General features: G+C 44.2%; 1 protein-coding gene and 1 long non-coding RNA gene across 4 annotated transcripts in view; one reads left to right on the forward strand and one right to left on the reverse strand.

The window, feature by feature from the left end:
* Positions 1-663: 663 nt before the first annotated feature.
* Positions 664-1,670, reverse strand: LOC135396187 (uncharacterized). Its single transcript, XR_010423347.1, has 2 exons — positions 1,477-1,670; positions 664-926 (listed from the first exon to the last, which is right to left on the reverse strand). It is a non-coding gene; the product is annotated as an uncharacterized LOC135396187 (long non-coding RNA).
* Positions 1,671-2,873: 1,203 nt separating this feature from the next.
* LOC135394746 (E3 ubiquitin-protein ligase HERC2-like) overlaps positions 2,874-23,081 on the forward strand; it is a 71,151-nt gene continuing 50,943 nt past the window's right edge. For all 3 annotated transcript variants that reach the window (XM_064625663.1, XM_064625665.1, XM_064625664.1), the window contains exons 1-23: positions 2,874-3,064; positions 3,574-3,653; positions 3,779-3,887; positions 5,274-5,480; positions 5,554-5,776; positions 7,271-7,531; positions 8,246-8,428; positions 9,286-9,391; positions 9,647-9,811; positions 10,318-10,527; positions 10,598-10,749; positions 13,013-13,158; positions 13,253-13,366; positions 15,223-15,394; positions 16,933-17,203; positions 17,280-17,477; positions 17,544-17,772; positions 18,339-18,481; positions 18,584-18,750; positions 19,765-19,967; positions 20,051-20,392; positions 21,233-21,418; positions 21,496-21,587. In XM_064625663.1, the coding sequence (XP_064481733.1) occupies positions 3,037-3,064; positions 3,574-3,653; positions 3,779-3,887; positions 5,274-5,480; positions 5,554-5,776; positions 7,271-7,531; positions 8,246-8,428; positions 9,286-9,391; positions 9,647-9,811; positions 10,318-10,527; positions 10,598-10,749; positions 13,013-13,158; positions 13,253-13,366; positions 15,223-15,394; positions 16,933-17,203; positions 17,280-17,477; positions 17,544-17,772; positions 18,339-18,481; positions 18,584-18,750; positions 19,765-19,967; positions 20,051-20,392; positions 21,233-21,418; positions 21,496-21,587 (3,987 nt within the window). In that variant the 5' untranslated portion in view covers positions 2,874-3,036. The remainder of the gene's footprint in view (positions 3,065-3,573; positions 3,654-3,778; positions 3,888-5,273; positions 5,481-5,553; positions 5,777-7,270; positions 7,532-8,245; positions 8,429-9,285; positions 9,392-9,646; positions 9,812-10,317; positions 10,528-10,597; positions 10,750-13,012; positions 13,159-13,252; positions 13,367-15,222; positions 15,395-16,932; positions 17,204-17,279; positions 17,478-17,543; positions 17,773-18,338; positions 18,482-18,583; positions 18,751-19,764; positions 19,968-20,050; positions 20,393-21,232; positions 21,419-21,495; positions 21,588-23,081) is intronic.

The raw sequence follows: 23,081 nt of genomic DNA on the forward strand, positions 1-23,081 counted from the left end.
TGTTTCTTTCCCGATTAGATTTTGTTGTTCTTTTTCTTATCGTGCGCTTGGTTGCGTGCCGATCGGTTTTGAAAGAGGTGGATGCCGTGCTGTTGATTACTCGAACAAGTTCCAGTTGTTGATTACATGTTTTCTTTCTTTTCTTGCTGTTCGTGGCGCTTGCTAGCGTCTACTACCAACGGCAGGGAAGAGTACAGTTTTGGCACCTCTACTGGCACTTCCACTTGGGTGCACGCAGGCATATTCCCAGGATTTTCATCTCGCGGGGGGGGGGGGGGGCGGTTGCAAGATTTAGGGGGCATTAGAGGGTGCTGAGAAAATGCCTGGTGCAGTTTCCCTTCTCGCTTGATCCCCCGACCCCTGTAGACGCCATCACCGCGACGTTGATGATAAATTACAGCGATAGCCGACCACAGAGTATGTCCGTCCGTAGCCTTATAGAAACACGTGACAGCGATCACGTGACCAAAAACATTGACCCCTAACGATGACCCTACGAAGCTGTCGCATTTGAACGCGTTTGGCACAACGTCCAAAGATGAAACCAATTTTTATCGCGATTAATTCGGGTATCTTGCGCAGAACGGTTGATGGGACACTGATAAAGTTTGCAGTACTTTGTTTCGTGGCATACACAAGATTATGCAGATTACGCGTGACGAGTGCATTGTACATTCTCTGTATACTTTATTTAGTGAAGTTCAATAGATATAGTGTAATACTTGTATCGGCTTCTGTCCGTGGACCCAAATTCGGTGAGAAAAATTGGAATAATGCTCTTTCCAGGGTCCTTCATCGTCTGGCAGTATCCAATGGTGGAAGCCACGGCGAAGCAGGCACCGTCCTCTACTGGGACGAACAAATTCTTCACTCCCGGTATGAACGTGTGCAGCCCTCCCATGATGCTGTCCCATGTCAAGAAGTACCTGCACGTAGTGGAAAAATCATCCTCTGCATCCCTATTTTGTGCAGTAGATGTGCAAAGAGCACACGGATTGGCAAATCTGTGTCTTGACCAATACGCGAACGAGTATCATCCAGTACCTACGTACTGGTACAACAGCAAATCGGCAAGCATCTAGGGGTAAGGATAGATGCCCCTGCTTCGTAAAGACTGGAAGCCACAGCTGAACGTGTGACTACGTCTGTACCAATGGCGTAGTCAGACCTCCAAGGTAGGGGGGGATGAAAAAAAAAAAGGAAAGAAAATAGTTGATTTGGACGTTCACAATACGATTATATGTACAGGCTGTCATATGACCAATGAGGTGGTGTCACGAGACTGGAAGTATTTTGAAAAGCTCATACATTGAAAACCATCCAAGAGTGCTGCTTAGATAGACGACATGAATTGCAAGACCTTTCGTGATCGTCACACTGGTCCCCCCCCCCCCATATATTATGTTCTCCTCGGATTTGCACGATTTGCGTTGGTCGGTCCGTGGTAGTTAGCCAAAGGAAGAAAATATTACTAACCAGCTGTACCTCCTAGGCACTGGGCGCACCACGAAGTGAATCGTCATGGCGCAGAGCTGCTTGATAAAGCGCTCTCAAACCAATTTTTAGCTTGGGTTCATGACCAGGACGCCGGTGGTGACGACACCAGGACGGCGGCTGGATCAGATACCACGAGCTGCGAACCAGCAGGTCAAGATTTTGGGTATTGCTTCTTCTTCTTCTTTGGTCACTTGGTACTCGGTAACTGGCATCTTGCCAGGTTGTCCTGGTTTATTACTCCGGGAGGTGACCCAGGTACGAATCCGTGCGCCGACTGTGCTGTCTGGGTGTGCTCCTTGGGTTTTCCTCAGATATGCTTTAAGACAAATGTCGTCGCAGTTACCTGTGAAGTCGGCCTAGGACGCATACCCCCCAACGCGATGGTCGCGACGCTGCCCGCCTGGGTGCGGCTGGCTATGGCAAGCGTGCAGTTCCATCATCACCACCACATACCACCACCACCACCATCCTATTCCGTTCCGGAATGAATTATAAAGGAGTGTTCTCAAACAAGTTTTTCTTGTCATTTGAACGGTGCTTCCATAAGCGCTATTCTTTCGCGCATCTGCATGCCAGGTCGATGCAGCAGGACAACAGAATTGCACAGAGTAAACAACGGAATTTTACCCAAGAAATGGTTGATTATTACTTGCACCTCAAACACTGGGGAGTCCAGGTCGGGTGGACGGAGTAAGGGAGACTTGTTCCAGCTAACTAGCGTAATAGATTAGATAGCATAATAGATTACCGAAAAATGACAATACAGTTATGACAAGTCAGTTATCCTGTTAATTGCTCTGCATGAACAGTATATCGGGACTGGAGAGGATCGGAGAGCACGCACCTGGCGCAGCCCCGCTGCCGAGAATTCAAAAGCATTGCCCGCAGGCGCAAAGCCCTTCGCTACCAGAAGAGAGCGGGAGAAGGAAACAGAACCTGGGAAATGAACAACTGGCCAAAACTCAGCTCCGACTCATGCAAAAATACAAAATTACAATCAAATTCTATCCTAGCCCGGAGTCAAAGCAACTGTGAGGCCCGAACCCAGCTTGTGGGCATTGCATGGCATATGGTGTTTCGTTTTCGATTTCCTGCATGTTTGGATCGGTTTGGATGGATGGATGCATTGTAGTGGCTTCCCGTTTCGCTTTTTCGCTTCTGCTCATGTCAGTGGCTATTGTGCTTGCCACTAACACCAACATAACGTGGCAGTCTACATGGGCGATAACGCTTCGGTGTAGAGTTTAATACCATTTTAACTATATGTTTTAAGTTTTCCAGATGATACTAAATATCCACATGTTTATTCTCATATCCTCATATTGTTGTCGACAAATACGGTACTGCGGCTCAGATGCGCGTGCCATGTGATCGATTCAGATTTTGCGTACTGCAGGAAGAACTGGAAGCCCAGAGTTGACAAGAATACACTCTGAGCTCTGAAAAGCCTGCGTAATGGCTAGCAGAGATAAAGCAGTAATGAGGTGACCATATCAGTAACTAGCAGTGTCCTTATGATGTCGTAGTTGGTGACGCGTAATGGAGCAGACATCTCCACTAAGTCGAGGTAAAGGTGTTGCTTCTGCTGATTTCGACAATAAAGTGCATAGAGAGGTGCTATGCTGGTGAAGTGTGCTTTCATGTCGTCATTTGCTGCGCAGTTCAATAAAGTTAAAGGTCATATAAGGTCTTCAATGCAAGTTAGTCATGCTTGTGAAACATTGCCTCTTGGATGTCGTGCTCAGGCAGCACCCAAGGAAACTATTTTACAAATAAGGATACACAGTACATTTCTGCGTCGCCGACATTGCTTTTCTCTTTGAAAACAGTACAACTGTCTCGGCAAAATATCGTCTATAATGTGCCAGTTTGCTAAGTGATGTTGTGAGGCCATGCAAGACGACGAAAGCACTATTCACTCGAGCAATATCAGCACTTCATTGTTAGAAGTTATTTCATATATACTCTGTTAATTTTGTAGCTGTTAATCTAAGATCCATATGCAATTCAAATGTGCTCAGACTGTTGCTTGGATGCCCTGCAAAAACACTGTTCCTTTTTCCTTTGACAATGTAGGCATGATGCAATGCCAACCGAAATATGTACTGAGGCCACAGCCTCACCTCGACACAAAGTGGCTCAAGACAGACTTGCAAGTGAGTTGACTGCAAGATGCATACGTGCAAATGTATTTTGTAGTATAAAATATACATTGGCACCATCTTGTGCTACTGTCCTGCAGATGTTCCAAACTGACCTATGTTTGTTCCTCTGTGTGCAGTTGCTTTTTTCTTACGAGGGTCTCATACACTCCTGGAATGAAATGGTGAAAGATGGAGAGTTGCAGCTTGCAGGAGCTGATGAATCGTCACTGCAGAACATTGGGAAGGGTAATATTTTTTGAACTCCTTATAGTGGTACAGCATCAAAGAAGTTATACAAGGGTTGCCAAATAGTGATAGATTAGTAGAATACATGAAGGGCAAACTGGTAAAGAAGAAGAAAAATGTTAAACCACTAGAATTCTGTTAGAAGAGAATACTGCTTAGGAGTGGTATATGAAACAATTTCCACCTGCAAGCCACTTTCTTAAACCACTAAAAGGGAAATTGTGTCATAAACTGCTTGTAAGTGGTTCCGCTTGCAAATATTTTTTATATGGGGAATGAAGTAATCTCTTTGCATGAAACATGCTGTTAGCACTATACAAAAATTTGCCATTAAACCACCACATGAAGTGATGTGACGTGACAAGATCAGTGCCTAAGGTGACATTCAGTAATCCTGCAATATATACCCAGAAATATATGTGGCATCACACAGCAGGTGCGGCAAGATGTCTCCATCCCTTTAAACTCACTGGTGCTGGGATTGGAATGTAGCCCCCATTTTCACCCTAAATTGCATATACAGTAGAATGTCGATGATACGATCACGGATGATACGAATTTCGGGATGATACGAATTCTTTTCCGGTCCCGGCCGGAATGCCTATTCTTCCCATGTATTAGAGTTCGGATGATACGAATGCGTTATCTTGCCTTTACTGGTGATACGAATGAGCCCAGGATGCGACAGAGGTCGTTCCCTCGTGACGCGAAAGCGCGTGAGTCACGCTGCTCCTTCTTTCGAAAAGAGAGGGCGATCCTCACCACGAACTCCCTTACATCATATTGTGCAATGCAAGCAATGACTTTCCCTTTGGTGGTGATGGAGGAGATAAGATCAAAGGGATTGCATGGCCCGGAACCTTATCACCTTATCTCTGTTTTGACCTTTTTACCCCCCTCGCAACAATAAACCGCGAAGCTGTGTGACATCGCTCTGGCGGAAAACAGCGACCAGAACACGTGGAAGGAACATATCGGGACAACTTGTGGCAACATTACGCGTCACCATTCCGCAAGTCGGCTTCACTTAACGCCTGCGTGCTTTAGGAGAAGCTCGCTTTAGACCACTGTCGCACGACTCGCGGGTGGAAAGCACGTGCTACGTCTTTTAAATCATCTCGCGTATTTGGGCAGCATTGGCCAAAAACAGAGACACAAAAGCGTTACAACCGACCTCTTTCACTGACAGTAACGGTCTGTCACTGTCTATTTTCTTGCCTCAATTTTTATTTTGGTTTAATTCGTTTGATACGAATTTCGGATGATACGAATTTTTTCCGCGACCCCGTGAGATTCGTATCATCAAGATTCTACTGTACTAGAAGTTAATATATTGACTTGAGCCACTGAAAAGGGTGAATGATTTTGTGTGCCATTGCATTCCAGGTGTGCCAAACAGAGTCACAACGTGCACTTGTGTGACTCAAGTGGGCGGCAGCAGCGTGCCGGCTCTTCTGGGGTGTCCATGCCCTTCCTGTGGTGCACCTTCAAGCACGGCAGTGCAGCGGGAAGAATCCGGTACCAGCGAGAAACGGTCCGGATGCCTCACATCACGTTCCCTCGTCGATACCTGGATATGGGGACCACAGCCCAGTAAGCTGATTTTCTGCAACTTCCCATGCAAGGGAAACGTGCTCACTCACCTATTTCTATTCTACATTCTCAGCACGAGACCAGCTCCAGAGATGCCTCCAGACCCTCATATACGAACAGCAGCAGTTGGGGGCAGCCGCAGCATCATCCACATTATCATCAATGCGACTGAGGCAACAACTAACTGTTGCGATGCGCTACTACACTGCCCTCGTCAGGCGGTGGCAAACGCCGGCAGCACAGCACACTCGTTCTCCGAGTTCACAAAGTGCACTGCACAGCCTTGAGTCAAAAAGGTGTGGTCGTGTTTGCTTCTCGTTTTGCCAGCCATAGTTCTGCGCGCAAAAATAGTAGGGGTGTGCGAATCCGAATATTTTAAGTCGAATCGAATATCGAATCGAATGGGGGGGGAAAAATTCCTAATCGAATATCGAATATTCGTGCAAAATTTACAATATGTGACTTTCGCACTAAAAGTTTCCATTTTGTGGCCCCACTGTCACAAGAGAGACATGCAGTTCTTCTGTTTAAAGCCCCTACTCTTTAATTTAACATCAGTGTGCTTCCTGCTTTTCAGGTGAGCCCACACTTACTGGAGTACTGGAGTGGTTACCTTCATTTCAAAATTTTATGTTCAGCAGTAGCATGTTATACGGATTAGGCTGTAATCGTTCCAGACAAACCACAGGCCATTTGTGAAACAATCGAATTGGCATCGTGCCTCAGCTTTGCCATGAACACCCTATAGTTTCTTTGCTCTCACCCGAGGAAGTTGCACTGCTGAAATTTTAGACATAAAGGACATCTTTAAAACACCCTTCTTGTTTGTGGGCTGTAGTCATTACTCAAGAATAACCTCACAAACATCAAATTAAAGTCCCTCGTCGGCACCCCTAACTTGTATGTGGGAGGGGTGCCACCCCTTTAACAGACGATGTCTACAAAACTAAGTTTAGATAACGTTATCTTAAACTAAACACCTTCCGGCTTGTGTTAATCCTGCAGCAAGGGCAATTTCGTAAAGTAGGCTTCACCTCATGCACGAAAGCATCAGGTGAAGCCCACTTTCGGGTTGTGTCATTCATATTCGTGGAGTAGTCGAATATTCAAAAAATCGAATATTGGATATTCGATTCGCGAATCGAATAGTTCGAGCGTTTGATATTCGATTCGAATTCGAGAACTCGAATATTCGCGCACCCCTAAAAAATATTGACCCATTTATTCTGTTCATTTATTTTTTGCGCCTTTCCTAATTCTCTAATCAGTGATAACATGTGCAACAGCTTTTGCATCAGTCAAGTACCAGTACTACTTGTACATGCTGGTTCACTAAATATCATGCACGTTTACCGATACAAAAAAGACGCTGGTGCTTGACAAGCAGCATGCGTTCTTGCACAGAAACAATGACTGTAGCTTGACTGTAGTGCGAGGAGGAGAAAATGAGCAATGAATAATGTGTTTGTGTTACTACTACGTGTTATGTCCATGTCATTCTGTTCTCTATCTATGTTGTATTGATGACAGTACCACCTATATTCCTCCCCCTTCATGTAAAACCATTTATGAGGGACCTTAAAGTAAATAAATGAAACTACGTAGCATTTTTTGGGGCATTCTTGTTAATTGAGTTGCACCCTGGTAAGATGTTGTTCAGCAAAAATATTTTGCACGGTTACTCCTCATAAACGGCTTGATAAATTCACCACAGTTTCGAGCAGTCGTGAACACCATTTCACTGCCCTTTTAAAGTAAGTCCAGTATACATTTAAATGCTCTTTACATAGAACCAAGCCCGTGGCTGAGAAGCCGACTCAAGCACTGGCACGCGTTGGCTCACGTGCAGCTCTCGGCTTTGCCTTTGCCTTCCTAAAGAGGGCGTGGCGTTCTGGGGAGGACTCTGACTTGTGCAGCGAACTGCTGAGGGAATCACTAGAGACACTTCGTGGTGTCCCAGAGGCCACCCTCTTCTCAGAGTGCTCCGTCTCTCCCATTTGGCTGGAAACAGTGGAGCGAGCATCAAAGTTTCTTCGTTCCGTGGTCCTCGGGTAGGTAGTGCGCATTCAAAGTGTACCTACTACTGCTTTTGCTTTGACTTTTCAATTTTTGCTCAAGTGTTTGTTATATCTTCGTGGTCATTTAGAGTTATCTTAATCATTTGCAGTAACTTATCGCACTTTTATGGAGCCTTTCCTTGAGAAAATTTTGAGAATGCTTATTTGAGTTTACCTTTCCAGTGATTACTATCACTAACACCTGCCATTTTCAACAGATGACAAGCACTATAAAAGATGCGCAATTTTTTGGCATGTAGCTTTATGTAATCGCTGAAAGCGGCGATGCAATGTGAAGGAACCTTGCGTGCCACCCTGTTTTGAAGCTACTCTGCTGTTTGTAGAGTAACCTCAATTCATAGTTAACTTGTGTTGCCAAATCTTTGTGTTATAAACAGATATTTTTTATGTGGGCGCTTTTAGGGCCACATGGCACGGCGTGACACATCACCACATGATTGCCAGACTGTGTTTACTGAAATGCTCTCAAACTGTGTAACCACCCATGGCAATGCGAAGGGAAAATTAAGCAATTTTATAAACCATTAGAATGCTTTCAATAAAAGTTTAATAGCATTTCAGAAACAGTTTTGCCATATATTTACCACCAAGTGGCCCTATAAATCTAATGCATTTAAGCACTTTGGCACAACGCCCAAAGAAGATGCAGCCACTTTTTATTTTTTATATTTCATTGCTCTCTGCTAGTGACATCAACATGGGTGTCGGACAGTCCCGCGGTTGCGGACAAGTACCGGTACCCGACCAGCAGCTTGCCCTCTCTCTTCTCTTGGAGCTGGCTGTGCTTCGAGGATCTTTGAGCACAATTCTGGATGCTGTCCTTCTGCTGCTGCAGTTGTGGAACAGCGGAAGATGTGAAGTCGATAACAGGTACTTCGTTTGTTGTGCTTACCATGAGGAATGTCTGAAAGGGTTTGCATGCATCTGTGCCCACTTCTGCTATGCAAAGGATCCGTCCAAAATCATTGCAAAAAGATTGCATAAAATATGACCGACAACGTCATTATTTATGGTAGTGTCGCACTATGTGCATCTTGTAGCAGACACCTCCCCATAAGGTGCACCCATCCTCTGCAGGCAAATGAGATGACACATTGACAGTGTGCATAATTTTTTTTTTTTTTTCTCGTCCCTTTTTTCATAGTTGCTAGGTTTTATGTAGAGCCTGAAGTTTTTGGGAAGTATTTTTTCAAAAATTCGGGGGGTAAAAATCGGGTAAATAGATGTGTGCACTAAGTTCATGTGAATTCGGGTGAAAAAAACTTCCAGTATGCTAAATTTGGTGAGAAATCTGGCTCAGTTACTCAAACTAACTGTACTGGTTTGGTGCAAACTGTGATGTAACTGCGTTTGCTGCCAAACAAGTAAGTCAGTGCATTCCTACAGACATCCCAGTAATGGCAAGTTGCCGGGTAAAAATCGGGTTTCACCCTAAAGAGGCAACCTTCAATTCGTGGTGCAAATTTGGGGAAGAATCGGGTAAAACCCTAAAACTTCAGGCTCTAGTTTTATGCCACAAAATTGTACAGTTGAGCTCATTCTTCAACACAAAGGTCAGTTGTCCTAAAGTCCTAAAGAAACTTTTTTTTTTTAACATGGCAAAAGCATAATATGCAATAAATCTTTTTCGTGTGCTTTCTTTTATGTAGCTGGGTACACATAGGACTTGGCACAAGCATGTTCCTGGACTTCTGACATTACAGCAAACCGAATTTGTTTTTATGCAGAACTGTATCGCATGGCACAAGTGCACCATTGACCTCTCTCCTGCGGAGATTTGAGAGCATACCTTGTTCCAAGGAAGATCGCAGAAAAGATCAACCCGTGAATGAAGTAAGAAACCTTAATTTGCTGCATATTGCCTCTGTTGACCTAAGGGAAGAGAATTAATCGGCTTGCTTTCTTACTCACGTTTCTGGTGTGCCATTTAGTATGGTAATGCTTTTGATTTTATGTTGTGCAAAAATTATTGGACAGCATAGGACTTCTCAAGATGTTCAGATTCAAATGTAAAGAAAAAAAAAAATCTGTCGGTTAACGGCTGGTATAGGTTGGTCTCACTACCATCAGGAAATGTTGCCTTTCCAGAACGGTGTTCCAATTGTGAATCCAACACAGTGCCTGTTGGGCCTCCTCTCTCTGCCCGATGACGATTCACTCTCAGTAGACCTCCGGCAATGTGCCATGGTAATTATGTGCCACTTGAGCAGGTTGGCAGCACCGTACCTGCCCTTGAGTCATCAAACTAGTCAGGTAAGCATTATTACAGGCACTACGAAAAATAGTAAAACATCGAAAATGTTTGTACGCCGGACTGCTTTTTGATTATCCATGGGGAACAACCGAATACTGAAATAATACAGTGAAATCTCGATGATACAATCGACGCTACAAATTTTGTAAAAGTCCCGGCGGGAACGCATTATAGTAACAGGCTACGTTTTGGGATAGTATGAGTACGAACACCTTTCCAAGCCATGGCGGGTGACCTGAACAGGCAAGACACTATGAAGGTTGTGTGTATTCCATGCTTGTACCGGATGAAATTGTACAATGAAATTTAGTCCATAGAAGACATTTTAAACCAGCCATAAATGCAAAGTGCCCTTGCAAACATTTTTCCCCTGAGTGACCTCGCATGATGCCTAAAATACGTAAAAAATACCGCACATACTTAAAGTTCTGATTTGTATTTTTTAAAGGATTAAATTCTTGATTGACTTCTGTTTCATTGCGTTACGTGCCTTCTCACGTTTCAGTCTAAGGGTGGCAATAATGGCACAACACAGAAAGTGTTTGGCTGCGGTTGGACCGCCTGGACCAAGAGCACGGAGTTATCTGAACCACCGCAGTCCCTGGATTGCTTGGCTGACCTCTCCATCACTCAACTCTGCTGCTCCGATTCCAACCTGCTGATCTTGACCAAATGTGGCAAGGTCTACGTGCTCCCATTCACTAGCGAGAGTGCAGTGAGTTTCCCGTTCCGATCGCTGGCACGCTGTATTCAGCAAATTGATTCAATTTATTTGCTGTATTCAGTTTCCTCAACCCGTGGACGGACTTGGTGATCGAGAGGTCGTGAAAATTGCGAGTCATCCGGACGGAAAACATTGCATGGCGCTCACTGCCGACGGAGAAGTTTACTCGTGGGGCTGTGGCGAAGGTGGTCGTCTGGGACATGGCGAGAGCAGGCAAGTCATTTTTTTTTCTTCCTTTTTTTAATTAAACATTAAATAAATAAGATGAATAGATAAATTTAAAGACGAGTCCTCAAATGTTAGTAGAGCCTGAAGTTTTCTGGAAATATTTATTTCTAAATTCCGGGGGTAAAAATCGGGTAAATAAACGTGTGCACTAAATTCATGCGAATTTGGGTGAAAAAAACTTCCAGTACACTAAATTTGGGCAGAAATCGGGCTCTATTACACACGAACTGTACTGATTTTGTACAAACAGTGATGTAACTGCGTTTGCTGCCAAACAAGTAAGTTATTGCATTCCTTCAGATGTCCCAGTGAAGGCAATTTGCCGGGTAAAAATCGGGTTTCACCCTAAAGTGTCAGCCTTCAATTCGGGGTGCAAATTTGGGGAAGAATCGGGTAAAACCCTAAAACTTCAGGCTCTAAATATTAGTGAGTATCGCGTACGTAGATTTGGAATCTAATACAGTGAAACTCCTTTACAACGAAACTCAAGGACAGGGAAAAAAATTTGCAGTAAAAGTATTTTCGTTAAAAAGAATCTCCATAATTGGACCTATAGGGCTCCAGCGGGACCACAAAAAAATTCGCTGTAGTGGTATTTTCGTTAAAAAGGTGTTCGCTATAAAGGAGTTTGACTGTACAAATATTTAATTTTTGTTGTTGGATCTGTATTGAAAATTTTGAAAATTCACCTACCTCTAATTATAATTGCTACTACTAATTACTACGTGTTCTTCAAAACACAAGACACCATAAGAATAAAAAGCACAATAGAAAAGACAGGATAACGAGGAGAGAACAAATACAATCGGTCACAATCAACTGAAACATTTATTACACAGTAGAATCTCGATGATACAAGTCTCACGGGGTAGCGCAAAAAATTTGTATCATCTGAAATGCGTATCAACTGAATTAAACCAAAATAAAAATTGAGGCAAGAAAATAGACAGTGACTGTTCATTTTCCATTACTGTCAGTGAAAGAGGTCAGTCGTAACGCTTTTGTGTCTCCGTTTTGGCCCACGCTGCCCAAATTCGCGAGATGACTCAAAAGGCCCAGCACGTGCTTTCCACCCTCAAGTCACGCGACAGTGTTCTGAAGTGAGCTTCACCTAAAGCACGCATGCGTTAGGTGAAGCCGACTTGGGGAAATGTTGACGCATAAGAAGTTGTCCTGATATGTTCCCTCCACGTGTTCTGGTCGCTGTTTTCCGCCAGTGCATTTTTTTACATGGGTTGCGGTTTATTGTAGCAAGGGGGGTAAAAAAGGTCACAACAGAGATAAGGTGATAAGGTTCCGGGCCGTGTAATCCCTTTGATCTTATCTCCACCACCACCACCAAAGGGAGAGTCATTGTTTGGGTTGCGCAACATGATGTAAGGGGGTTCCTGGTGAGGATGGTGAGGATCTCCCTCCCTTTTCAAAAGAAAAAATGATTGTGTGTTCTTGTGTCACGGGGGAACGACCTCTGTTGCACCCTCCGCTCGTTCGTATCATCCGTACAGGCAAGATAACACGTTCGTATCATCCGAACTCTAGTACATGGGAAGAAAAGGCATTTCGGCCAGGACCAGAAAACAATTCGTACCATCCCGAAATTCGTATCATCCTTGATCCTATCATCGAGATTCTACTGTAGTACTACAATAAAACTGTTTTAATCACAATGAGGGCGTGAGGGAGAAAGGAAGGGGACGGGTTTCAACGAAACTAGGAATGCTTGTCGATGAACATAACAGGAGTAGTCAAGCTAGCCGGTGTTGACTTGATGTTAACATTGCCTTCCGTTTGAGGGAGAACACAGGACGAGAAGAACACACGACAGACTCATGAACCAGCAATGAAGCTTTAATACACAATGTGCAAGAGAGACGGGCTGAAAAGAAAGCATACAATTCGGCGTCTCGGCATAAGTGAATATGATGCGCGTAACACGAACCTCTTAACGGTCAATGGTAGCGTCGAAACGTGCATGAGGGAACGTGTGTGGTGTGCAAAGAATGAAAAAGGTATTCTAGATGGCGCAGCATGGGAACGACAGAAGTGGGGACCAATGGGGTGACCGCACCGGACCGGTTTTGGTCCTTTGTGCGACCCTCGTGGACTTGTTTGGGCACGCGCCGAGCGTGGATTGCAGGAGAGCCGCCAGGATACAAGGCGTGCGTGAGAAAGGTCCATCACGCTGCACAAAGCTGCTGCATTTCCAGCACGATGATCAGGGTACCATGTCCTTTCTTTGTCTTTGCAGCAACAAAGAGGAACCAACGCTGATTCAAGCTCTGAGTGGCAAGTGTGTCACCCATATTGCCTGCGGCAGTGAATACAGCGCTGCCATAACGCAGGCAGGAGAGCTTTACACGTGGGGCAAGGGGAATTACGGTCGTCTCGGAATCGGTAAGCGGATCAGTTGCCTCGATTTATTGTCGTCGTTACACCTTACGTCGGTCGTGTAAAATATTACTCGCGTTTGTAATTGTTCATCTTGCAGGCAGCAGCGAAGACCAGAACATTCCTGTTTTAGTCAGCGGCCTCGTGGGACACCGTGTCATGGACGTTGCCTGTGGAAGCGGTGATGCCCAGACGTTGGCCGTTACAGATTCAGGTCAGTACAGAGCAGAAGGAGTGCCGTCTGAAAAGTTCCCCTACAACACCGAATAGTGTCCTCTGGATGTACGAATAATGTCCTAACGAATTCGTACGTCCAGTGGATATCGCTCAGACATCCATCGGACATACAGATCCGTTAGGACATTATTTGTACATCTAGAGGATATTCGGTGTTGTTGGGGTTAGTTGGGCATTGCCATCGACTTCTACAGTCTGTAGATGTCAATCTCACCCAATGTTGAACACAATGCATAACCCTCACACAAATATAACTGGAGTTTGAGGTTTTTTTTTTTTTTTTACCCGATTCTTCCCCGAGTTTACCCGCATATTGCACATTTTGTGATTAGGGGTAAAACACGATTTCTCCCCGAATTAGGGAGGGCTTCTTGTTGCGCGACCCGAAACCAAAAGCATCACAATGATGATGTCACTGATTTCCTGGACAAGTCTGGAAAGTTTGGTAATCTTCAGCAAGACAGAAATGCTTATTCATAGTACTCTCTTTCATTTTAAATATTTGCTAGTCTTGGAAATGTGTAAATATTCATAATCACACAGCAGTCGCCACCACAGTTTTAAAGTACGTTTTGCCTGGGCCATGTTTAAACACTCTAGAAGCAATGCAAACCATGGCTAGTAAAGCCCATTATAATTTTACATCCATTGAGTTTTTGCATGCTGTTACTTATCATACTTCGTAATAAGTCATGTAGACAGATAACGCACAAAAGGGGCCGCGTTACGTGTTGCTGCGCTTCACGAAGTATGTACCAACTGGCCCAACTTCTCCTTAATGTTTCTTATCAGATCTACTCAAAAAATTTCATTTGTATTGTTTGTCTTGCCTCTTTGTGCCTTCCTTTGAAAGAAGGAAGTCGCTGAAAAGGTTAGCCAGCTGTAGGACTCGAACCAACATCTTCTGGACTACCGGTCCAGGGCTCTACCTTTTTAGGCACTTGAGGCTTTGTGTGTTTGTTCCTTATTCTGTGTCCCAGCCTCAGAACATCAATTTCCATCGTACCTTTCTTTGTTTGAATTATTATTGGTATGCACAGTCCAATGGCTATTTTTTGTTGCTACTCATGTGCAGGTAGGTATTGTATTATTTGTTGGTATACAGTCGCCGACCGATTTTTCAGACATGCTCGATTATTCGGATTCGTTTGCGGAACGGCCTCGGGTCCCATTGAGATGATGTATAAGAACGCCAAAATTTCGGACGTCGTGCAGATCCGTCGCTCGATATTTCGGACTCTTGTTTGCCCAACCCGCGAATTTCTCTCATGGGGTGACGGAAAACATTGGTATCATCTGAAATTCGTATCAAAAGAAATCAACCAACTAGAATATTGAAGAAAAAAAAAATAGGCAGCGATGATTGTTGATTTTCCATTCCTCTGAGTAGAAAAGGTCTGTCGTAGTGCTTTTGCGTCTTCGTTTTTGGCCAACGGCCCAGCACGTGCTGTCCGCCCGCGAGTCGCGCGACAGCGCTGTAAAGCGAGCTTCACCTAAAGCACGCATGCGTTAGGTGAAGCCGACTTGCGGACTTGATGACGGCGGTGCCTCTGTCAGTGTACTTACAGTGACGAAATGTCGCTTCGGGAATTAGAAGCTGATGTTATCAGGCAGAGCTGGGAGCGCGTTAGGAAAGCATCGACAATTTTTTCCAGCCTACTAGGGCTTAGTAAAGTTTATTTTGAAGCAAAATCCGTTTTTTCGGACTGCTCGATTATTCGGACTCTTGCGCGATCCCCGCCGAGTCCGAAAAATCGGATGGCGACTGTATATTTGTTTCTGTGAGTCACATGTCAGCTTGTTCGTGCTTTGACATCCTTCAACAATCAACAGGAATGGTGTTTTCATGGGGTGACGGAGACTACGGTAAGCTAGGTCGTGGAGACGTGGACGGGTGTAAGGTTCCCAAGCTTGTCGACGAATTCCAAGGCACCACCATAGCCAGAGTGTTCTGCGGTTCGCAGTTCAGCATGGCACTTTCTCGTGGTGGAACAGTGTATGCCTGGTAAGACTGCTCACTCAGCCTACTCAATAAGTGCACAAAATAAAATCTATAAAATAAAAATAGACACAAAAAGTGGGCTCCTGTGAATAGTGGGTATTCAGTCTGAAGCTGAGTGAAGGTGAATAATTATTTTTGGCAAGCATTTTTCGGTAGTTTAAATATTTCGAAAGCTTATCAACGAGCAATCTGACACGACTGCTAACATGACAAGTGAGTCTGACAAAATCAGGCCGGTTTTGAGCAGTGCAAGTCTGTATTACGGTGCACTGGTAACAGAGATAGTCAAAAATTGATGAACTGTTTATCACATTGGAGACAGAACGGTTGGATACTAAGATATTGACACATTTAGGGCAAGACCATGAACTCGCCAACGTGTTGTAGAAATGATGGTTAGGTGCTACACTGTGATGGTGTTTTGGGCACTTCTGCACTTGAACTTGAAGGGGGTATACCCTCTGTGAAATGATTCAGTCATGCAGTGATGACCATTTTGCACATTTGAAACAACCAGACACAGCAGAACTAGATATTAATGAATTATTTGTCCTATTACTTGAGTTCCAACTCCTGCCTTGCCAAGTGCCAACTCCTGTTGTATCCTGTCTTCCTCATGTAATGTACTTTACAAGTACCTGTAATAACATATAAATGAAATGAATAAGAAAATGAAATGAAATGAACATGAAATGACATGAAACTATTCACCTACTGTTCTACTAGTTGAAGGAGGAACTGTGAGCCGAGGATAGGAATATTTAATCACAGAAAATGTTGACTACCTAGTCAGACGCACAGGGAATCGTCGATAGCATTATCAGAAAGAGAACACAAATTGCATGATATGTAACACACGCTTTTAAAAAGCGAGAGTGAATGGGGGGTAGGATAGAACATGGAAAAAACCTCGTTTCCTTGTTAATAAAGTCTCGGTAGTGAGCGCTTTTCCCTGTCTACTCTGTCTGTGTCTTTTTCTTGTACTCAGTTTGTTGCTTCAATACCTTGTGTTCTTACAATCTGCGGTTGGAAATATCTGCCTGAGTAATCACAATATAAAGTTGTTGTTCATCACGAGAAAGTGAAGCACACGTTCCAATTGTCTAACACTAAATTTGTTGATATTTTTATTTAACTTGCGCTAGAAAGTTCTAGCATTTACACATCATTTAGGGTTGTACCCGATTCTTCCCCGAAGTTGCACCCCGAATTGAAGGTTGCCTCTTTAGGGTGAAACCCGATTTTTACCCGGCAAATTGCCCTCACTGGGATGTCTGTAGGAATGCACTAACTCACTTGTTTGGCAGAAAAATGCAGTTACATCACCGTTTGTACCAAACCTCTACAGTTAGTTTGAATAACTGAGCCCGATTTCTCCCCGAATTTAGCATACTGGAAGTCTTTTCACCCGAATTTGCATGAATTTAGTGCACACGTTTATTTGCTCGATTTTTACCCCCGAATGTAGGAAAAAATATTTCCCGAAAACTTAAGGCTCTAAGTATAAACATGTACATACATACTTCACATTTTCTTTCAAGGGGAATGGGTGAGGGTCATCGCCTCGGCCATGCGACAGATGAACACGTTGACCTTCCAAAGGTCGTCGTCGCCCTCGCCAACCAACACGTGGTGAACCTAGCGGTCGGACTTGGACACGTGGCAGCGCTCACTCAAGAAGGACACGTCTACACATGGGGGTGCAACGAGCGGGGACAGTTGGGACGCCACCCAAACTTTGGACGGTCCCCATATGTCATCAGCGTACCGTGCACGAAGCCTATCGTTGGAGTTGCTTGCGGACCCGCCCAGGTACTCGATTTTGTCTTGTGATTAAGTGCGCACTCTTTTCCAAGTCTGGTGTTGGAAGTAACCTCATTACGTACAGACGTTGATGTGGACTGCTGTGGAGAGGTATTCAGTACCTCTCAGGGTACCCTTTGTTGTGGACGTCTGCAAAGAGACTCTGGAGCAGATAGACGAACTCCTTGTGCAGTCGTGCGAAGGAGTCGAAGTGGCGTGGCCGCCGCCTCCACAGGAGAAAGAGTGTATAGCTGTGGCTACACTTCATCTGCTGCAGCTTCAGGTACATCGTGAAAGGGGGTAAACCTTCGATTCGAGCAATATTTTTTTTTATCCCCGTATATTTCAGATTCACGTGGCCATCACGAATGGAGTTTATCCCGAGCAGCTGGGCTTGAGTTCAGACTCTAGGCTCCTGGGTTCACTGAAGCAGCGTGTTGTGACGTTAGCAAGTGGTTCGGGTGTTCTGAGCACTATCCAGAGAGCTGCGCAACAGGCCCTGCAGGTGTCGTGGGGCTTTCTGTTACCTACGGCAGATGAAAGGGCACGAGCCTTGTCCATGCTCCTGTTAAGCTCAGGTGAGACATTTTTTCAGAACATTCATATCAGCACGTCATATCAGAGTAGGAAGAGGTTGGCATGTTGTAGCACACAAGCTGAGTGCATATGGCAGATACCTAGTTAGTTTGCGATAAGGTGTTTACCCTGTTACCATAGTAACACAGCCCGGCAAGAAATGGTACTGAAGGCTATTTCGTGTTCGTGTGTCGCTGTGTCTTGCTGCTGCCTTTGCAGCAATCTTCTTGTACCTTCTTGAACCAACCAAGAGATTGCTGCAGTATGTTAGCATAAATAATTACTATCCAGCACGGCACACACCTCACCTTCTGTTGTCTGACACCTCTCTGTGTTCACCGTCTCAAAAAACTCACCTGGTGTTCCAGTAGATCGAATATGTTAGCAGTCCTAGCATGGTTTGGTTTAGTTTTATTTCTTTTCTAGCAAAGATACATAACACATAGATTATATATGAGACAGAGGACCCAGTGGGAAATAATCCCTAAATGGAAATGGGGCATTAGTCTTTCGCATTTGAATGTGCTGAAAAATGATAACGCATTCATTTGATGCGTGGCTTCTCAAGGAATGGATGCGTCCTCGTCTACATGTACTGGACGAAGATTTATGACAGATCTGCTGGTGGGAAGCCTCATGGCTGATGGAGGTCTAGAATCATCCCTTCATACAGCTATAAAAGTTGAAATACAAGACTTGGATGACCTTCAGGTTAGGCCTCCTAGTGTTTCCTCTCTGTGCTACCACTTATTTTCATTGCTGTGACAATTAATTTTTTCAATTAATTAAGTGACAATTAATTAATTTTTGCAGGAGAAGGTTGTGCTGAATGGAGAAATTTCTAAAGAGATGACCACGAGTGCGGAGCAACTCATGTCAGATCAGGCACTATTAGAATCAGAAACAAAGCGCACACAAGTAGCATCTGATGATGCATCTTCTGCTATTCCATTGCTTCATTTGATTAAACAGCTGCTCAGGTGAGATGTTTTTCAGGGGTGCGTAAGGGGGGGCATCTGAATAAATCACTGATCCCAAGCTCGGAGTCGCGAATGTTTTGTTGTGTTGTTAGTGATAATTGTTGCATAGTGTAAAGCTATTCAGAGGTGTAGAAAAGAAGACTGTATACTTAGGGTCTCCTGTTCTAGAGTTAAATCTGGTAAAACACGCTTTTACTCCCAAAACCTATACAGTAATGTTTGTCGCCGCTTCACCGTCGACTTTGCCAAGTTTCTGTTCCGAAAACAGCTTGCATATTAAATAAACGAGTTTTAGAGATTCATACTCCCTCTGAAGCTATCACCATGATGTAAGCCAAGCACATGAACGGAAGCGCAGCACAAGCGATTGTTCCGAGGTCATCTGCTTCGCGTTCACACCACTAGTAGCCGACCAATATGTCAGACTCGTTCGATACTTCGGACTCCCACGAGGAACAGTGACTTCCGCCATAGGATTAATACATTTTGCATCTGTGTTTTTACATACATGCATTTTTCCGGACATTTGTTTTTCCGGACAGATCGAAGTCTGAATGCTCGATTTTCCGGACCAAAACACTTGTGGAGAGGCACCACCACCACTAGCTTAGTCACTTCAAAATCGCCATTTTGCATTGTGCACTTGGATTGGATCGGTAATTGGAATCTTAGGCGAACATATTTTTGAATATATATTCGCCTAGGTATATATTTTTGACAGTCTGCTTCATTGAGAACTGAAAGCAAGCCTGCACTCCTAGATTCATCTTAAGCAGCATCTTAAGTAGCATCTTAAGTTTTAAGGTAACTCAGTGTCACCAAGCACAGCATCTAGCAAGCACATAGCAATCTTTCAAACTGTGAAAGAGTTGCACAGTCTTTGTGTTGGTATGGGGGAAAACGGTCTCGTAAGGGAACAGTTTGCAAGCCTGTCAGTTGCTACGCGACTCAGACGTTGCTGCTGACGGTGCTTAACATCTTTGTCTAACAATGCATAAACTTTTCTGTTTTCAGAAACATTGCAATGCAAACAATGTCTAAATTGCAAAGCATATTCCCCGAAAACTCCAGTCAGCTACAGTCGCAGGGTCTCTCAAAGCCCGAGACAGACCGCCAAGAAAAGTCTGCATCTCTTGATTTGCTTCTAAGATTCCAACGTTTGTTGCTGGGCAAACTGTACCCCAAAGATGAGAAAAAGTCATCTGTCTCCAATCATGGTATGCCCTAGCATGGACAGCACCAGAGGAAAGGGTCTTGTGATGTGAAAGTTGACACCGACATTGTTCGCATTTCCCCGCAGGCCCTGAAGTTCTGGGAGCAGTTTCGCTCCTGCGAAAATATGTCTCACTTATGGCATCACATGTTGAGGACTGCCTCTCAGTGGCATCCATATTGGGTTCTCTCTCTCCACACCGGTTTGCGCTTGCAGCTTCCGTCCTGGAGTCCGACATAACAGGGATCCTTCTGCCGGAACTCCTCGTGTCTCTACTGCTCCTCGAGGCATTTGTGCCAGAACTGATCCAGCGATCTGCAGTAGCGCTCGTTCTTACGCCACTGCTTGACGCTCTTGACTGCTTCAATCGCTTGGCTCCAGGCTGGGAGCTGGAAGATAATGAGGACCTGTCCTGGCCGGGTATTGCGGGTATGTTACGCGTAGGACCTGGCTTTTTAGGGTTATACCCGATCATGCCAGATATTTACCTCCCGATTCTAATCAGGAGAAACAGGTTTTAACCGGGTGTTTCCCCGAAAACTGCTGGAACAGGGGGAATCCGAAGTCATCGCAACTTTGGAACCTGTGTTGTAAATGCATAAATATGCTAATACAAACTGTCAAAACAGAGACCCTGCTGCCCCTTAGATGCACAGACTAAATATTGATACTCTGCCTACTGGTGTGTCATGTGTATCATGCCAAGTAAACCAAAGGTTTATGCCTGATCCAACCCGATTCCACCCGAATTATAATTAGGGCCTGACTTTTTAGGGTTAAACCCGTATCCGCCCGATATTTACCCCCCGAACGAAATCTGTAAACTTTGGGCTTAACCCGAATCTACCCAAAAACATCTGGGTCGCGTGGCACACTCATAAGCATGCATTAAAATAAAGTTTGATAACATTGCTAAACATTAGTTCCATGTTAAGACAAATTTTTATTAAACAAAAAAAAATCACCCGAATACACCCGAATTCCTGGCAACAGAATGTGCCGTAACGGGATTTAACCCGAATACACCCGAATTTTCGAATGAAAAATATCACCCGATATTTACCCCCCGAATTTTGCCAAAAATAAAACCCGAAAAAGTCAGGCCCTAATTATAATCCATCAAATCCACCAAAATATAACCCGATAGTTACCCCTCCCCGATTTCGCTGGAAAATATAACCCGAAAAAGTCAGGCCCTAGTTATGCAGAAGCCTCGCTGAATTCTTCTCATTGGAGTGCCAATTACTAAAAAAAAAATCGTTGCCACAGGAAACATGAGGACACCGTCACCGTGTCAGAAGACGTCGGAAGATGTGCTAACGTACAGGAAAGCCGACTTGGAGAACCATACCAAAGACGGAGGGCTTTGGGTGGTCATCAAGGGAAAGGTGTACGACCTGCACGAGTTTAAGACAGGCGCTCCCTGTGGTGCTGATGTACTGTTGAGATATGCTGGTACGTTGGTACCCCATGTACCCTTTGTTTTACTTTCCAGGTGATGCGATTGCTATTAGGTGTCCCTCTCATTCCAGGACGTGACGCTACTCAAGCTTTTGAAGGAGCTAATCATTCCAAAGAAGCCAAAGAAATGTTGACATCGTTTTTGATTGGCAATTTTATTGACGTGAGTTTATGTATTTATTGATAACAATACCTAAGGCCCTCTGTTTTCTGCTGCGGCAAATTCAAAATTCCGCGGCACTGACTTTTAAATTCTGCGATTTTCCGCGGCGAGCAGTCAATAGCTGCTTGAAATGGGAGACACTTTCTTTTCTTGGATAATGTGGGAACAAAAAATATGTTATAAAATTACAGATTCAAAGCACTGTTGTGGCTCAGCATTACATACATGATATCTTGTGTTCTCATCTGATGCGGTCTGTTGCCTGAAATCATTTTATACCTGCTGAAAGATCTTTCAGTATCTACAGAGTTTGTAGGAACTCTGGGAACGAAGTTACATTTTTAGTACACCCCTTTTTCTTCTTGGGCTGTAGCCATTATTTAAAAGCCTTAACTTCTTGAAGGCAACCTCCCAGATATCAAATCAAAATCCCTCACTGCTACCGCTAAACTGCATACGGGAGGGACGCCGCCCATTCCTCAAGTGAAGAATACACAATAAACTTGGGCTAATGTTATCCTAAGCTAAACTACAATCTGTCTGTTTTGTCCTGCAGCATAAACTATTTCGTAAAGCAGGCTTCAATTTTGTAGGGGCGGCTTCACCTCGTGCAGGGAAGCGTCAGGTGAAGCCCACTTTCGGGAGGCGTCGTTCGTATTCGGCGAATAGTCAAATTATCCGGAAACCCGAATATTGGGTATTTCGATTCGCGAATCGTATACTTCGAATGATTGATATTCGATTCGAATTTGAGACCTGTCCACACTCCCTTAAAAATAAATGATTCCGTGAAACTCTGTGCCAAATGAAGGATTCCGCGATTAATTCCAAATTTCGTGGAATCACGGAATCGCGGAAAACGAAGGGCCTTACCCTTAGGGCCCTATGAACAGCATTGCACGAGTGCACAAGAGTACGGCACTGGTTGTAAACTTTGGCACAGCTGGAAATAACAAACACAAAGTATTATTTTACTAATAAATTGGGGCTGTGCGAATAGTGATTTCCAAGCTCAAATCGAATCCGAATCGAATACAGATAATTTCGGATCGAATTCGAATACAGATTGAATAATACAGTAGACAAAAAACACGAACATTTTGTTTTTAATGAAGAAAATGAAGCACACTAACAGGCATTACCCGCTTCCGTGCAGAAACAATACACTCTGGTGACAGGCGACAATTTGTGACCATGTTGGTGCTAACTGAAAGCAATTCAAGCATCCTGAAATCGCTGGTACAAAAATATATATTTCAGCTATTATGTTCCCAGGAGTGGGCACTTCTGTTGCCAACTTGTACGCCACAAAGTGAGAGGATTGTTTTGTTGAGGTTGCAGTGGTAATTCTAAGTGCTGTTCAACTTGCTGACATTCAACTGCGCATTAAAATGCGGCGGGGCGGTCCGAGAAGAAAGACTGATACTGTATTTATTCGCATATAAGACGCATATCTTTTACCCAATTATATCGCGACATGAAGGGGGTGCGTTC

Source organism: Ornithodoros turicata, chromosome 5 (genome assembly GCF_037126465.1).
Source record: "Ornithodoros turicata isolate Travis chromosome 5, ASM3712646v1, whole genome shotgun sequence".
Classification (NCBI taxonomy): Eukaryota; Metazoa; Arthropoda; class Arachnida; order Ixodida; family Argasidae; genus Ornithodoros; species Ornithodoros turicata.